The 17,230-nt window shown below is 61.9% G+C and overlaps 1 protein-coding gene across 1 annotated transcript; it reads left to right on the top strand.

Annotated features, from left to right (window-relative positions):
* Positions 1 to 1,844: 1,844 nt before the first annotated feature.
* Positions 1,845 to 16,887, top strand: NUAK2 (NUAK family kinase 2). Its single transcript, XM_059867704.1, has 7 exons — positions 1,845 to 2,097; positions 7,958 to 8,078; positions 9,818 to 9,969; positions 11,896 to 11,961; positions 13,228 to 13,347; positions 13,588 to 13,720; positions 14,930 to 16,887. Exons 1-7 carry the CDS (start codon positions 1,879 to 1,881, stop codon positions 16,015 to 16,017), a joined length of 1,899 nt encoding a protein of 632 aa, XP_059723687.1. The 5' UTR covers positions 1,845 to 1,878; the 3' UTR covers positions 16,018 to 16,887.
* Positions 16,888 to 17,230: the final 343 nt, after the last annotated feature.

The raw sequence follows: 17,230 nt of genomic DNA, 5'->3' as shown, positions 1-17,230 counted from the left end.
CTGGCAGGCGTTTGGGACCCCCTGCTCTGCCAGAGGGTGGGAAAAGCCAGGTCTGGGTGAGTAATCCCGCAGTTATCTCCCTCTGCCATCGATCCGGAGTGTCCTCACCCAGACCAGAGCCGGGCGAGCTCCTTTGTTTTGGCTCTTCTGGGAAATCGTCGCATTCTTTTAATATCTCCCGAGGGAGATTTACCGCAGGGAGACCACACGGGGAGAAGGTGTTGCTGAGGGAGCCGGGATGGCCCTGAGGAGCCTCGGCTGCCGTTTCCTCCCTGGCTCAGGGCCTGGAGAACGTTCTGGTTCCTCCCTGCCAGGCTGTGTGTCCATGAGGGCAAAGGGTGGCTCTGTGGGGAGTGTGGACAGGCTGCACTCGCCCAGGCCTCTCCTCCCCCTGAGTTTGCCCTAAATATCAGTTTTTCTCTGGGTTTGGCTGATTTTTCCCTGGGATTTGGTGCAGTTTTTCCCCAGGTTTGGGTGCAGTTGTTCCCTGGGGTTTGGTTCAGTTTTTCCCTGGGTTTGGGTGCAGTTGTTCCCTGGGGTTTGGGGCGGTTTTTCTTTGGGTTTGGGTGCAGTTTCCCCTGGGATTTGGTGCAGTTTTTCTTTGGGTTTGGGTGCAGTTTTCCCCAGGGATTTGGCGCAGTTTTCCCCTGGGATTTGGTGCAGTTTTTCCCTGGGTTTGGGTGAAGTGTTTCCCTGGGATTTGGGTACAGTTTTTCTTTGGGTTTGGGTGCAGTTTCCCCTGGGTTTGGGTGCAGTGTTTCCCCGGGTTTGGGTGCAGTTTTTCCCTGGGATTTGGTGCAGTTTTTCCCTGGGATTTCGTGCAGTTTTCCCTGGGTTTGAGTGAAGTTTTCCTCTGGGATTTGGTGCATTGGGACTCCTCACATCAAATCCTGTCTGGCTGTGCATGCCCCGCTGCCCCCAGTGGGACATCCAGGCGCTTTGCTCCACACGATGCAATTATGGAATGGTTTGGGCTGGAAGGAACCTTAAACATCACCCAGCGCCATGGCAGGGACACCTCCCACTGTCCCAGGCTGCTCCAAGCCCTCTCCAACCTGGCCTTGGGCACTGCCAGGGATCCAGGGGCAGCCCTAGATGCTCTGGGCACCCTGTGCCAGCACCTGCCCATCCTCCCAGGAGGCATTTCATCCCAATATCCCATCTAACCCTGCCCTCAGCCACTGTGAAGCCATTCCCCCCTTGCCCTGCCACTCCAGGCTCTTCCCCAAATCCCCTCTGACCCTCCCAGCGCTCTGGGCCCGCCCCTCTTCCCAACCTTTGGGTAAAAATCCCTCCCTGCACCATCCCCTGGAAAATCCCCAGCCTGGAAACACCCCCAGTGTCCCCTTCGCCCCCTGGATTCCCTCTGCCCCCCTCCCCACACCCCCTTTGCCCCCTGGATCCCCTCTGCCCCCCTCCCCACACCCCGGTGCCCCCTTTGCCCCCTGGATCTCCTCTGCCCCCCTCCCCACACCCCCTTTGCCCCCTGGATCCCCTCTGCCCCCTCCCCACACCCCCTTTGCCCCCTGGATTCCCTCTGCCCCCTCCCCACACCCCCTTTGCCCCCTGGATTCCCTCTGCCCCCTCTCCACACCCCCTTTGTCCCCTGGATCCCCTCTGCCCCCCTCCCCACACCCCCTCCCTCTCCCCAATTTTTCGGGGTGCTCCCTGGCTCTCCCCCAGCCCCTCCCCGTGGGTTCCCCGCTCCCAGCGCTGCCCCTGGGGGTCTCCCCGCTGCCGCCCCCCCATCCGTGTCCCGGCCCCGGGCGGGGCGGCCCCGGCAGCCGCCAATGGGCGCGGGGGGGCGCGGCCGCCGGGGCCGCCGCTTTAATCGGCCGGGCCGGGCCGGGAGGCGGCGGAGCGGGAGCCGGGATCGGGATGGAGCGGGCGGCAGGGCCCGGAACCGGCCCCGGTTCCGCGCTGGCCGCCTCGCTGGCCGAGGGGCTGATCAAATCGCCGCGGCCGCTGATGAAGAAGCAGGCGGTGAAGCGGCACCACCACAAGCACAACCTCAAGCACCGCTACGAGTTCCTGGAAACGCTGGGCAAAGGAACCTACGGGAAGGTGAAGAAAGCTCGGGAGCGCTCCGGGAAGCTGGTAAGGATCCCCCCCGGGGGGGCATCGTCACCGCGAGGGGTCCCGAGCATCCCCTGTCCCCGAGCATCCCCTGTCCCCGGTGTGTCCTCGGCGTCGCCGGTGTGTCCCCCCTGGTTCGGTGCGTCCCTCCCTGTCCCCGCTGTATCCCCGCCGTGTTTTTCGGCGGTCCCCGAGCTGCCCCCGCTTCCCGCAGCCCGGCCTCGGTGCCTCCCCCTCCGGTGCTCTCCCCTCCAACCCGTTCCCGGCGCATCCTCACGGACCCCCGAGCATCCCCCGCTCCGAGCATTTCGTCCCCGGTGCCTCCCCCGGTGCATTCCCGGCCCGGTGCCTCCCCCGGTGCATTCCCGGCCCGGTGCCTCCCCCGGTGCATTCCCGGCCCGGTGCCTCCCCCGGTGCATTCCCGGCCCGGTGCAGCCCCCGGTGCATCCCCGGTGCCGCCGGTCCCGGCCGGGCCCCGCTCCCCCCGCAGCCTGCGGGAAGCTGCGGCTCTGCCCTGGCCGTGCTGCAGGGGGGGCTCAGCGGGGCCGGGGGCAGCCCCGAGGGGTCTCGCCCCCCTCCTCCCGGGGGGCTGCAGCTCCTCTCGCCCACTTGACCGCGGTGGCGCTTCCTGGGGGAAGGAGCGGGCGGGGACGCGGCCGCCAAAGCAAACAGCGCACTCCAGGCTGGAGGGCTCTTCCCTTCCTCTCACCCTGGGTTTGCCTTTCTCACGGTGTGCGGCAGCCAGGGCGCAGCCGGGCTCTCCAAAACCCTGACTCACCCCGGGCCGCTGGGGGAAAGTGGCTCTGGCTCAGCCCGGCTCAGATTTCCTGGGGGAAAAGGGGACCGAACCCCCCCCGGGACGGAACCCCCCTCAGGACCGAACCCCCAGGATTGAATCCCCCGTGACCGAACCCCCCCGTGACCGAACCCCCAGGATTGAATCCCCCGTGACTGAACCCCCCGTGACTGAACCCCCCGTGACTGAACCCCCCGTGACTGAACCCCCCGTGACTGAACCCCAGGATTGAACCCCCCGTGACTGAACCCCCCGTGACTGAACCCCCCAGGGTTGAACCCCCCGGGCTGAACCCCCAAGAACTCCCGGCGCTGCTCTGTCCTGCGGGAATCTGCAAGGATTCCACCTCGGATGTGAATCCCCAGCCTGGAAGGGCACGAGGGACCCCCAAAGCCCCTCGGAGCCCGGCCTGAGCAGGGGGGGCGAGCTGCGGGTGGCAGGACTGGCCCTGCCAGGGGCTGGGATGGGATCGGCGCCATCCCACGGGGACACGCCGGGGGGAAAAGCCGCGAATCCTCCACTTTCCTCGATGAAATGATAATCTTGATGAAATCAGATCCGAAGGCAGCTCTGCCCATCCGAGCCGCTGCTTTGCTGCATAATCAGGGCCTGGAAATGCAGCTTCCACCCCCAGAGCTGCAGCGATCCCTTCTCCCCTCGGCATGGGCCAGCGAATTCTCCTTTCCCTGCCCGCACCTGCAGCTCGGAAATCTCCGCTCCCTGCCCAAATTCTCCCTGCCAGCCCCTCGGCATCGCTCTGTTTTCATGCAAATCCAACCCACGGGCCACCGAGCCCTCAATCGAGGCGGCAGAAAACCAAAGGTTCTGCTCGGGCCTGCTGGAGGAGCAGGAGACTCCAAGCCACAAAATCTTCTCGCCACAAATTCCTTCTCGGAGCATTTCCGAACCGGGCTCGGTTGTTGTTCTGCTCCTTCCCCGAGTGGTTTTCACTTCCCAAAATGCGAGGGCAGGGAGCGGGCACCCCTCGTGGGCATCCCACGGCACCGGCTGGGGCTGAAAAGCCGGAGCTGCTCCATCCGCGGGGATTTTTTGCCTCTGGGTGTTGAACCAGCTCCTTTCTCTCGTTCCTCCCCGCATTTTCCAATCCCTGCACTCCGAGAGGGCTGATTTGCTGGAAGGTGACAGGAAATTCCAGGCTCCTGCAGCTGGAGGATGTTTTGGGACTTCCATGAATTATTTGTCTGGGAAAAATCCCTTTTTTTCCTGTTAGAAATCCTTTCTCTGAAGCGATGCTCCTGCTGAGTGCCTTTCCCAATCCTTACAAAAATCCCTGCAATATCAGCTGGGGAGGGAATTGCTGGTTGGTTTTCCTCCCCCTTTTTTTCCCCTTCCCCCCCCCCCCCACCTTCTCTTTCTTTTTTCCCTTCACTTTCCCCCTTTTTTACTTTCACTTTTTTTTTAACTTTCCTTTTCCCTCCCCCTTTTTCCCCCCTTTCTTCCCCCTTTTTCCCCCCTTTCTTCCCCCTTTTTCCCCCCTTTCTTCCCCCTTTTCCCCCCTTTCTTCCCCTTTTTCCCCCCCTTTCTTCCCCTTTTTCCCCCCCTTTCTTCCCCTTTTTCCCCCCCTTTCTTCCCCTTTTTTCCCCCTTTCTTCCCCTTTTTTCCCCCTTTCTTCCCCTTTTTTCCCCCTTTCTTCCTTCCCGATTATTTTTCTTCTTTCCCCTTTTTTCTTCTTTCCCCTTTTCTTTTTTCTTCTTTCCCCCTTTTCTTTTTTCTTCTTTCCCCTTTTCTTTTTTCTTCTTTCCCCCTTTTTTTTTCTTCTTTCCCCCTTTTTTTTTCTTCTTTCCCCCTTTTTTTTTCTTCTTTCCCCCTTTTTTTTCCTTCCCCTCTTTCCTCCTTCCCTTTCATTTTTCTTCTTCCCTTTTATTTTCTTCCTCCCTTTTATTTTCCCCTTCCCTTTTTCGCCTTCCTTTTCCCCCACCTGTTTGCAGAGCAGCCTCGGGGCTCTTTTTTCCCTCCCAGCCCGGAGTTTTTCCCAGCCTGGTTCCCCATCCCTGGCCCTCAGCCAAGCCAAACCCGCCCGGGGACCTCCCGTGGGACTCTCCCGGTGTCACCAACGCCACTCGGGGCCGTGTGGTGCCGGCAGAGAGCAGCACCTGGAATATTCCAGAGCCTCCTTTGATCCGCGGCAAGGCGAACCCCGCTCTGTTCCTGGCTGGATTCCAATCCCAATTTCAATCCCAATTTCAATCCCAATTTCAATCCCAATTTCAATCCCAATTTCAATCCCGATTTCAATCCCATTTTCAATCCCAATTTCAATCCCAATTTCCCCAAACTGCCCTTGCTGTCTGGAACAGCTCTGAAGTGCTGCCCGGGTTTGCAGCTTCATGCATCTTTCAGCAGCTGCTGAAAATACCTGTTCTGCCCCCAAAAAGTGGGAATTCAAAGCCCTTCTTTGACTTGGGAAGAGCTCCCGAGCTCCCTGGGAGCCCCAGGGGATTTCTGGGTGGCCCTGCCTGTCCCCAGCTGCTGTCCCCAACTCCAGGATGGCCTTTTGGGCTCCCTCTGCTCCCAAACCCCTTGGGCAGGGGAAATTTGGGAGCAAAGCCCTGCTTGGCACCCCTGGGGGAGGATGGGACAGCTCCACCTGCCTGGAGGTCACTGATTTTGGGATGGGGCTGGATCCAGCCAGGGGCATCTCCTGGAGCTGCTCCATCTTTTTATGGGTTGTGGTTCTTGCCCTGAGCCCTGGCTCGGAATTTTGGAGGTGTGAGAGGCTGGGGCAGCAAGGAAATGCCCCAAAATGCCCCAAAATGCTCCAAAATGCCCCGAAATTTTGGCTGCTGGGCAGGGTGCCAGGCTCTGCAGGGGGCAGCAGGAATTTGGGAGGCTGGCTGGCTGCAGGAAGGATCTGCAAGGGTCAGGGAACCGGGGCAGCAGCGAAAATCTTGTTAAAATTTAACCTGTGAAACAAAGGTCAGGGGAAGAAAACCTGGCTGGGCTTCCCAGAAGCGTTGAACACTTTCAGAATTGCTTTAGCCAGAAACTTGGGCCGGGGTTGTTGAACTTCTCCTGGCCAGAGTCCTCTGGCTCCACACTGGATCCTCCAGGAGCAACTCCTGCCCTGGCTGGTGCTGCCTGAGGCAGTTTGGGGCAGAAAAACGGGATTTGGGGGTACAGGAATGGGATTTGGGGCCAGAAAAATGGGATTTGAGGGTACAGGAATGGGATCTGGGGGTACAAGAATGGAATTTGGGGGTAAAGATATGGGATTTGGGGATACAGAAATGGGATTTGGGGGCCAGGAAAATGGGATTTAGGGTTACAGATATGGGATTTGGGGATACAGAAATGGGATTTGGGGCCAGAAAAATGGGATTTGGGGGCCAGGAAAATGGGATTTAGGGGTACAGGTATGGGATTTAGGGCCAGGAAAATGGGATTTGGGGCTACAAGAATGGGGTTTGGGGGTACATAAATGGGGTTTGGGGGCCACAGATATGGGATTTGGGGCCAGAAGAATGGGATTTGAGGGTACAAGAATGGAATTTGGGGGTAAAGATATGGGATTTGAGAGTACAAATATGGGGTTTGGGGCTACAAGAATGGGGTTTGGGGTACAGATATGGGATTTGGGGGTACAGGAATGGGATTTGGGGCCAGAAAACGGGATTTGGGGGTACAAGAATGGGATTTGGGGACAGAAAAATGGGATTTGGGGCCACAAAAATGGGATTTAGGGCCCGAAAAGGACCCGAGGTGCCCACCTGAGCCCCCTTTCAGAGGCTTCTCGCTGCTGGAACCTCGCTGGTTCAGCGCCTGCTGCGGGGGCCACCGGCCTGGCTTAGCAAAACTCGGCTGCTGCCTGCTGGGCCGGGCTTTGGGGAGCGAGGTTTCCAAGGGCCCTGGATCGCAGGGACAGCGGCTGAGCATCCCTCCCACCCCTCGGGGGCCGGCGGGGGTCCGGGCCCCTCTCCCCGTTGCCGGGAGACCGGAGCGAGGGTCCCTTGACGGGATTAAAACTGTTCCGCATTCTTGTCTGGGAGGGGAAAAAAAGGAAAAAAAAAAAAGGGGAAAAAAAAAGGGAAGGTTCTGCTGGATTCAGTTGTAAATTCAGCCCTGGGAGCGCTTTGTGTGCCCGCAGCCCCTTTGAAAGGGGATTAGAAGGCGGCCATTCTTACCCCTCTTCCTCCTCCCTTTTCCATCTTGTAGAGGAAAAGTTGAAAACTCAAAGGAAAACCTGGAAAACTCCGCGGCTCCCAGGCGGGATCTGCTTGATCACCCAAAGTTTCTCTTACTCCCAGAAATAAAGTGGTTTAGAGGCTGAAAAATCACGAGGTGTGGGGTTTATTCGCTGTTCCCGACGTCAGGAATTGGCTGTTGTTGTTGTTGTTGTTGTTGTGGTTGTTGTTGTGTCCCGAGTTCCGTGTGCTGGGCACATTCCTGCGGCAGGACACGATCCCTGCCAAGCCCAGAAACCGGGAGAGGGGCTGTGGGACCTGGGGGAGGAGGCTCGGGGAGCCCCCAAAAATCAGGGCTGGGCTACCTGGGAACGGGCTCAGGGAACCCCAAAAATCAGAAGCAGGTCTGCCTGCTGGAGGAGTCCTGGGGAGCCCCAAAAATCAGGGCTGTGCTGCCTGATGGAGATCAGGGAACCCCAAAAATCAGCAGCAGGTCTGTCTGATGGAGGAGTCCTGCGGGAGCCCCCAAAAATCAGGGCTGGGCTACCCAGGAGGAGATTCCCAAAACTGAGGAGCAGGGCTGTGCTACCTGTGGGATGAGGCTCGGGGAGCCCCAAAAATCAGGGCTGTGCTGGATAGAGGTCAGGGAACCCCGAAAATCAAGGCTGGGCTACCCAGGAAGCCCCAAAAATCAGGAGCTGTCACAGGTGTCCCTCAGGGGAAGTTTCTCCCCCGTGGGCAGCAGCAGGACTTGGGAAGAACAAACCCCAAATGGGTGAAATTCGCTTTTTTGGGAGCTGTTTCCATGGAGCTGCCCTGCTCAGCTCGTGGGGATGTTGTTTGTGAGCTCCTTCCCAAAACAGGGGAGGGAGGGAGGGAGGGAGGGAGGGAGGAATTCCTTCCTTCGGGAGCTCACAGCCCCCTCCGTGCTCCTCCCCCACAGGTGGCCATCAAATCCATCCGGAAGGACAAAATCAAGGATGAGCAGGACCTCGTGCACATCCGGAGGGAGATTGAGATCATGTCCTCCCTCAACCACCCCCACATCATCGCTGTGCACGAAGGTGAGGCCTCCTCTCCCTTCCCTTCTCCAGCTGCATCCATGATCGAAGCCTCTGGAACGGGCTGGGTACCCAGGGGAGCTCTTGGGGTGGGTTTGGCCCGGTTTGGCTCGGCTTGGGTGGGTTTAGCCCAGCCCTCTCCTCCCTTCCAGGACCTGGCTCCCGTTCCTGGCCACTCCCAGGGAATGCAGATGCTCCCGGGCTGCGTTTCTGTGGTTTTCCCCAGCCAGGGGAAATACCTGCTCCAGAAATCGCCCTTCCTGTCCCCTCCGTCCCTCCCAGACAGGGAATCCAGCTGCAAATGTGGATTTTGGACACTCAGCCGCCGCTCCCTGCTCAGCCTCCCTCCACAGCCCCAGGGCGGCTTCCAAAATCCACATTTAGCCGCTAAATGTGGAGTTTTGGGGCTGTGGAGGGAGGCTGAGCAGGGGCTGAGCGTGGCTCATCCCGGGGAATTTGGCGTCTCCGTGGATCTGCTCTGAGCCCGAGGCAGGGTTTAATTTAATCTCAGTCCTGGAGTCCTCATTCCCTCCCCCGGGGCACTGGAAAAGAAAACCACAGCGTGCTGGGAGAGGTCCTGGTGCTGCCGGGCTCGGCTTCATGGCCAGGGCCGGGCTTTGCTGCGGGGGTTGGGATAACCCGAGGGAGATTGAGCCAGAACCAGGCTCTGCCTAAATCCGCAGCTGGGTCAGGCTTAGCAGACACCGAGTCCTCGGGCCGTGCCCTTCCCGGGGCTGGCTGTGCCCCCGCTCCCGGTGCCTGTGAGGGATCCGGAGCCCTTTTGTCCCGCAGACAAAGGCGAGCGGGCCGGCAGCTCCTCCGCGCTGTGTGCGAGGGCTGGCTCACAGCGGCGGCTGGAATTCCAAAACACCGAGAGCGGCGAACGGGAGGAAACCGCGGGCGGCTCCTGGCTCCGGCAGAGCCTTTGTGGGAGCGATGGCAGCGGGCAGGAAGGTCACCGGCTGGGCCGGCGCTGTCACCTTCCCCTCGGCGGGGGGTTCCAGCAGAGCCGCACACCTGAGTCACCTCTGGTGGCACAGCCTAGGTGGTGGCAGAGCCGGTGGTGGCACAGAACCTTTGTGGTGGCACAGAACCTTTGTGGTGGCACAGAACCTTTGTGGTGGCACAGCCTCGGTGGTGGCAGAGCTGGTGGTGGCACAGAACCTTTGTGGTGTTGCAGAACCTTTGTGGTGGCACAGCCTCGGTGGTGGCACAGCCTTGGTGGTGGCAGAGCTGCTGTAGTGGCACAGACTTGGTGGTGGCACAGCCAGTGGTGGCAGAGCCTTTCTGGTGGCACAACTGGTGATGGCAGAGCCTCAGTGGTGGCACAGAACCTCAGTGGTGGCACAGCCTCGGTGGTGGCAGAGCTGCTGTGCTAGCACATCTGGTGGTGGCACAGCCATGGTGGTGACAGAGCCTCAGTGGTGGCCCAACCTCAGTGGTGGCACAGCCACTGGGCCAGCAGCCCTGGAGGCCCTGGGGGCTGTGGGTGACAGCCCTGGTGGCCCTGGGGGCTCTGGGTGACAGCCCTGGTGGCCCTGGGGGCTCTGGGTGACAGCCCTGGTGGCCCTGGGGGCTGTGGGTGACAGCCCTGGTGGCCCTCCTTGACCTGCAGGTCCCTGTTAACCCAAGACTGAGAGCAGGGATTGGGGTTAGGGTCAGTCAATGCTCCACCTGCTCATTAACAGGAATGTCCTAACGAGCTGTGAGGATCCCTTTTAACCCTTTCCTGCACCCTGCAGTGTTCGAGAACAGCGCCAAGATCGTCATCGTGATGGAGTACGCCAGCAAGGGCGACCTCTACGACTACATCAGCGAGCGGCAGCGGCTCTCGGAGCAGGAGGCGCGACACTTCTTCCGCCAGGTCGTGTCTGCTGTCTACTACTGCCACAAGGTGGGTGGCACCTCTGCCACAAGGTGGGTGGCACCTACTGCCACAAGGTGGGTGGCACCTACTGCCACAAGGTGGGTGGCACCTACTGCCACAAGGTGGGTGGCACCTCTGCCACAAGGTGGGTGGCACCTACTGCCACAAGGTGGGTGGCACCTCTGCCACAAGGTGGGTGGGTGGCACCGCCCTGCCCGGGGCTTCCCAGGGGTTTCCTGGGGGAAGAGTGGCTGGATGGGCTCCTGAGCTCTCCTCATCATGGATTCCCAGCTGGATGGGTTCCTGGGTGCTCGTCCCAATGGATTCTGGGCTCGATGGGTTCCTGAGCCCTCCTCCCAATGGATTCCCAATGGTTTCTGGGCTGGATGGGCTCCCAAGCCCTCCTCCTGATGGTTTCCCAATAAATTCCAGGCTGGATGGGCTCCTGAGCCCTCCTCCTGATGGTTTCCCTGCTGGATGGGCTCCTGGGTGCTCCTCCTGATGGATTCCAGGCTGGATGGGCTCCTGGGTGCTCCTCCCGATGGATTCCAGGCTGGATGGGCTCCTGAGCCCTCCTCCTGATGGATTCCAGGCTGGATGGGCTCCTGAACCCTCCTCCCGATGGATTCCAGGCTGGATGGGCTCCTGAGCCCTCCTCCCGATGGATTCCAGGCTGGATGGGCTCCTGGGTGCTCCTCCTGATGGATTCCAGGCTGGATGGGCTCCTGAGCCCTCCTCCTGATGGATTCCAGGCTGGATGGGCTCCTGGGTGCTCCTCCTGATGGATTCCAGGCTGGATGGGCTCCCAAGCTCTCCTCCCTGCATTCCCACGGGAGGTGAGAGGAGCTCGTGGCTCTCCACCTTCCCCAGCACAAGGGTTGGTCCTGCCTCGAGTCCCAAGGGTGTGGCAGTGCCCTGGCAGCTTTTGGGAGGTCCTGGCCCGGCTGCCGCGGTGTGTGGGTGACTAACCCGGCCTGGCATTGTCACCTCCCCTCCCACCTGAGCAGACGGAGACGCCCAGAGCTGCCCTCGGGGCTGGAAGCCAAGCCCTGGGTCACCTGTCCTGTTCGGGTCACCTGTCCTGTTCCTGATGGGAATGTGATGCCCTGGCAGGACCCTCCCCAGGCTGTGGGTGATGCCCTGGCAGGACCCTCCCCCGGCTGTGGGTGATGCCCTGGCAGGACCCTCCCCATGGTCTGGGTGATGCCCTGGCAGGACCCTCCCCGGGCTGTGGGTGATGCCCTGGCAGGACCCTCCCCGGGCTGTGGGTGATGCCCTGGCAGGACCCTCCCCGGGCTGTGGGTGATGCCCTGGAAGGACCCTCCCCGGGCTGTGGGTGATGCCCTGGCAGGACCCTCCCCGGGCTGTGGGTGATGCCCTGGAAGGACCCTCCCCGGGCTGTGGGAGATGCCCTGGCAGGACCCTCCCCGGGCTGTGGGTGATGCCCTGGCAGGACCCTCCCTGTGGTGTGGGTGATGCCCTGGCAGGACCCTCCCCAGGCTGCAGGTGATGCCCTGGCAGGACCCTCCCTGAGTCTGTTGGTGATGCCCTGGCAGGACCCTCCAGCCCGAGGGTCATCCTGGACGACGCTCCGAGGCCGTGCCCCAGCCCTCGGTGGGAACAGGGGGTGGCAGGGCAGCTCCTGACCCCAAACTGGGTCGGGGGCTGGCTCAGCTGGGCACAGCAGGCCCTGGCCAAGCAGGAGCTGTGCCCTGGTGGGGCTGGCACCGTGTGCTGGGGACAGTGAGGAGCCCAGGCTGGCATGCGGTGCAGGCACCTCCCGTCTCCTGCTGCCCAGCTGGTGCCACCCAGGCTGGGCCACACCCGGGCTGTTTGCGGCTGCTGTGCCCTGTTTGCTGTGCCCTGCCTGGCAGGGCAGTGACCTCCAGGTGTGCAGGACTTTCCCTGCCTCCAACCCTCCCCGAATTAACCCCGAATTAACTCTTCCCGCAGAACGGGATCGTGCACCGGGACCTGAAGCTGGAGAACATCCTGCTGGATGCCAACGGGAACGTCAAGGTGAGGGGCATGGGCTGTCACCCAGGGCAGCTGCCCAGCCTGGAGGGACAGGGGGTGCCCACAAGGCCTCAGTGCCCTCGGGGCATGTGCTTCCCTGAGCTCTGGCACCCCCTGGAACGCTGCGGAGAGCTGGCAGAGCCTGGCAGATCTGGTGGAGCCATAACTGGTATTGGCTTTACCAAACCTTATCTGCTGATAAGAGGGCAAAGTCTGAGCGCCCAGATCAGCGCTGGCTGGATGAGAAGGGCTCCTCTCCTGCTTTCTGTGGGTGCCAGCCAGGAAATGCCAGCTCCCCATGGCCCCCGGTGGTGATTTCTGCCAGGGAGGAAGGGCACGGCCTGGCCGGGGATCCCCGTGGTCACTGATAACGGGGTTTGTCTCCACCAGGGATAATTTTGTAATTGGGAGCTCGAGGGCAGCTGGGAACCTCCTGCTGGCTGGGAGGTGACGGCTCTAATGAGGATAATGAGCACCTGGGCCAGGTGGGGCTGAGAGGGACCGCTGCAGCCTGGGGTGGCTGGGAAGGAGCTGGAGGAGAGCCTGGAAGTGCTTCCAGCCTCACCTCTCCACGCTGCTCCCGCTGCCTGGGGTGAAGGTTTGGGAGGGAGAGAGCAGCAGGGGTGGAGAACCAGGCTGAGGGGGTTCAGAGCCAAGGGCAGCCCTGGTTCGGACCAGGTTCATCCCTGGGGAGCTCCAGGGGAACTTTCAGCCTTGGGAAACTTGGGAAAGGGGAACTTTGGGAAAGGGGAACTTTGGGAAAGGGGAACTTTGGGAAAGGGGAACTTTGGGAAAGGGGAACTTGGGAAAAGGGGGCTTTGGGGAAGGGGAACTTAGGGAAAAGGGGAACTTAGGGAAAAGGGGAACTTAGGGAAAGGGGAACTTTGGGAAAGGGGAACTTTGGGAAAGGGGAACTTTGGGAAAGGGGAACTTGGGAAAGGGGAACTTTGGGAAAGGGGAACTTGGGAAAGGGGAACTTGGGAAAGGGGAACTTGGGAAAGGGGAACTTGGGAAAGGGGAACTTGGGAAAGGGGAACTTGGGAAAAGGATCTTTTGGAAAAGAGGGCTTTGGGAGAGAGGAACTTGAGGAAGGGAAACTTTGGGAAAAGGATCCTTGGAAAAGGATATTTTGGGAAAGGGAAACTTGGGAAAAGGGATCTTTGGGAAAGGAGACTTTGGGAAAAGGGAACTTGGGAAAGGGGGCTTTGAGGAAGGGAACTTTGGGCGAGGGGCCTGTGCTGCTGGCTGACAGCTGTGTTTGTCCCCCAGATCGCAGATTTCGGGCTGTCCAACGTGTTCCAGCAGGACAAGCTCCTGCAGACCTACTGCGGCAGCCCCCTGTACGCGTCCCCCGAGATCATCAACGGGCGCCCCTACAAGGGCCCCGAGGTGGGTTGTGCCTCCCTGCAGGGTGTGGGAATGGCTCTGGGCTTTTCCCGGTGGGTTTTGGGCTAACGGGACCCTGAGCCCGGGCACTGCGGGGTTGCTGGGTGTGCTGGGGTCCTGCCCCACTCTGTCCCTTCCCTGTGCCTGCTGCCATCCTGGGAGCCCTGATGAGACCTTGGTGGGGTGGGGACCGGGACAGCCCGCTCCTGCTGTCCCCTCCAGGCTCCTGTGTCCCTTTCACAGGTGGACAGCTGGTCCCTGGGTGTCCTCCTCTACATCCTGGTCCACGGCACCATGCCTTTTGATGGCCACGACTACAAAACTCTGGTCAAGCAGATCACGAGCGGGGACTACCGAGAGCCCACAAAGCTCTCAGGTAGGGACACCCCCGTCCCTCTGTGTGTCCCCCTTCCCCGTGTCCCCTGCCGTGCCTGACCTGTCCCCTCCTGTGCCTGACCTGTCCCTCCCCTGTGTCCCCTGCCGTGCCTGACCTGTCCCTTCCCTGTGTCCCCTGCCGTGCCTGACCTGTCCCTCCCCCGTGTCCCCTGCCGTGCCTGACCTGTCCCTTCCCCCTGTCCCCTCCTGTGCCTGACCTGTCCCCTCCTGTGCCTGACCTGTCCCTTCCCCGTGTCCCCTCCCGTGCCTGACCTGTCCCTTCCCCGTGTCCCCTGCCGTGCCTGACCTGTCCCTTCCCCGTGTCCCCTCCCGTGCCTGACCTGTCCCTCCCCCGTGTCCCCTGCCGTGCCTGACCTGTCCCTTCCCCGTGTCCCCTCCCGTGCCTGACCTGTCCCTTCCCCGTGTCCCCTCCCGTGCCTGACCTGTCCCTTCCCCGTGTCCCCTGCCGTGCCTGACCTGTCCCTTCCCCGTGTCCCCTCCTGTGCCTGACCTGTCCCCTCCTGTGCCTGTCCTGTCCCTTCCCCGTGTCCCCTGCCGTGCCTGACCTGTCCCTTCCCCGTGTCCCCTGCCGTGCCTGACCTGTCCCTTCCCCGTGTCCCCTCCCGTGCCTGACCTGTCCCTTCCCCATCCCCTCCTGTGCCTGTCCTGTCCCTTCCCCGTGTCCCCTCCTGTGCCTGACCTGTCCCCTCCTGTGCCTGTCCTGTCCCTTCCCCGTGTCCCCTCCTGTGCCTGACCTGCCCCTTCCCTGTGTCCCCTCCCATGCCTGACCTGTCCCTTTCCCATGTCCCCTCCTGTGCCTGACCTGTCCCTTCCCCATGTTCCCTCCTGTGCCTGACCTGTCCCTTCCCCGTGTTCCCTCCTGTGCCTGACCTGTCCCTTCCCCGTGTTCCCTCCTGTGCCTGACCTGTCCCTTCCCCGTGTTCCCTCCTGTGCCTGACCTGTCCCTTCCCCGTATCCCCTCCTGTGCCTGACCTGTCCCTCCCCCGTGTCCCCTCCCATGCCTGACCTGTCCCTTCCCTGTGTCCCCTGCCATGCCTGACCTGTCCCTTCCCCATCCCCTCCTGTGCCTGACCTGTCCCTTCCCCGTGTCCCCTGCCGTGCCTGACCTGTCCCTTCCCCGTGTCCCCTCCCGTGCCTGACCTGTCCCTTCCCCGTGTCCCCTGCCGTGCCTGACCTGTCCCTTCCCCAGATGCCTGCGGGCTGATCCGCTGGATGCTGATGGTGAACCCCGAGCGCCGGGCCACCATCGAGGACATCGCCACGCACTGGTGGGTCAACTGGGGCTACAAAATGCCTCTGGGCGAGCAGGAGCTGCTGCGGGAGAGCGAATCCCCGCTGGCCACGGTGGCCGAGTGGCTGCGCCGCTCCTCCCGGCCCCTGCTGGAGAACGGCTCCAAGGTGCGCTGCTTCCTGAAGCAGCACATGCCCGGCGCGGCCCTGGAGCGCCAGCGCTCCCTCAAGAAGTCCAAGAAGGAGAACGACGTCTCGCACGCTCTGCAGGAGGTGCCCGCGGGCCCCGAGAACCCCTCCAAGTCCGTCCTCAAGCGGCCCAAGGGCATCCTGAAGAAGAGGAACTCCTGCGAGCAGAAGGTGCCCGGCCCCGGCCCCCCGCCCGGGGAGGGTGGGGAGGGTCCCCCCGCGGGGCTGTCCCGGGTCCTGCAGCCCCCTGGAACAGCGGGAGCGGCTCCCCCGGCCGCGCCCAAGAAGGGAATCCTGAAGAAGCCCTCGGCCAGGGAGTCGGGCTATTACTCGTCCCTGGAGTGCTGCGAGTCCGGGGATGTTCTGGACGCGGGGAGCTTGGACCTGGACGGGAGCGTGTTCGCCGAGCCGCCCTCGCCGGCCCCGCAGGGGCTGCCGGCCCGCAGGAAAGGAATCCTCAAACTCAACGGCAAATTCTCCTCGGGCGGCAGCGCCGAGCCCGGCATCCCCCCCGGGAGGGGCTTGGGGGGCTTCGGCGAGGTGTCCCTGCCGCAGGGCCCCCGCGCCCGGCCCGCCAGCGCCGTCAGCGAGGACAGCATCCTGTCCACCGAGTCCTTCGAGCTGCTGGACCTGCCCGCCCGCCGCCCCCCCGGGGCAGCCATGCGGGGCTGCGTGTCCGCCGAGAGCCTCCTGCGGCTGGAGGAGGAGGAGGAGCGGGAGGAAGGGCGGCGGCTGCGCCGCTGGACTGTCACCCACTGCCGCAGCCCCTTGGCCGAGAGCAGCGCGTCGCTGGCGGGCTGTGACAGCGGCACCGAGCTCTACCGGCGAGCTGTGGCCGTCGGGGCGAAGCTGAGCTGAGCCCACCTCCCTCCCCGCAGGGCTGCCCCGGGGTGGTGCATTTTGGGGAGGGGGCTGAGCCTCCCTCCCTCCATCCCTTCCTTCCTTCCCTCCCTCCCCGGGGCTGCCGGTGCTGCTGATCCACATCCCACGGATGGATTTGGCAGCCTCGGGGCGGAGGATGCCCCAGGGCCAGGACATTTAAAGGACCAAAGTCCCTAAAGTGGCCCCCGAGGAGGGGCTGGGGGGTCCCGGGGGGTCCTCGCTGCCGTCCTTCCCTCTCGAACAGGCTCATCTCATCATGGGGGTGAAAGCAAGGGGTTGGGGGGGGATTTTTGGTTTTTTTGCACTGTTTTTTGGCTGCACAAGGTAACGGAGGGGGTGGGTGATATACCTCAAACAAGCTGCAGATGTAGCAGGGTGCTGGTGAGGGCTCCAAGGTGCTGCCCGTGGGCTGGGCTTCAGGAGGTGCTGGGGGCACCCAGGCCACGGCTCTGCCCTCTCCCGAGTGCTGAGAAACTGGATGTGGCCAAAAGCCCAGGCTGGGAAATGCTGTGATGCCAACATCTCTCATTGTAACGTGGAAAAAAAAAAAAGAAAAGAAAAAAAAAGGTGCCTTTGGTGAGGCACCATGTCTTTATTTATTGATTTATTGCCTTTGCCCAGGCTGGTGTGGAGGGCAGCAGCACGGGATGTGTCTGGCTCCAGAGAGGCCGTCCAGGGGTGTTTTTGGGGAGGTGGCTGTGTCCTTGTGTCACACGGCTCCCTTGCACTGTTGCCAGGTGTGCTCGCTGGCCCTTTCCCCTCTCCGGGGGGGGGTGTTGTGTTTTCCCTCCTTCCGACAGCACGGGCTAGAGAAAAACATTAAATTAAAGCAAACGGTAAAGCTGAGTTGTCACTGTGATTGCTGGGGGTGAGGGAGGGGCTGCTGTCCCTGTGTCCCTGTCCTTGTCCCTGTGCTTCTCCTGCTGGGATGGGGCCGTGCTCCAGCCCAGGTGGGCGTGGGTGGGCTCAGACACGTCCTGCAGGGTGGAACCCTCTGTTTGCTCAGGCCCCCCCCAAACTGGGTTTAACTGGGGCTGGACACGTCGCTGGTGTGGGGGCTCAGCACCCCCAGGAGTGGGAAATGTGGATTTTAAGGCTGAGCAGGACAAACATAGCCCAAAATTTAGGGGAAGCTGTGATGAGGAGCCCCTTCTGCTCTCCCCACTGTGGGCAGCCCCCCTGTCCCAGC

Source organism: Haemorhous mexicanus, chromosome 25, assembly GCF_027477595.1.
Source record: "Haemorhous mexicanus isolate bHaeMex1 chromosome 25, bHaeMex1.pri, whole genome shotgun sequence".
Taxonomy (NCBI): domain Eukaryota; kingdom Metazoa; phylum Chordata; class Aves; order Passeriformes; family Fringillidae; genus Haemorhous; species Haemorhous mexicanus.
Note: the sequence above shows the minus strand (reverse complement) of the source record. Positions and strands in the feature narration are given on the sequence as shown.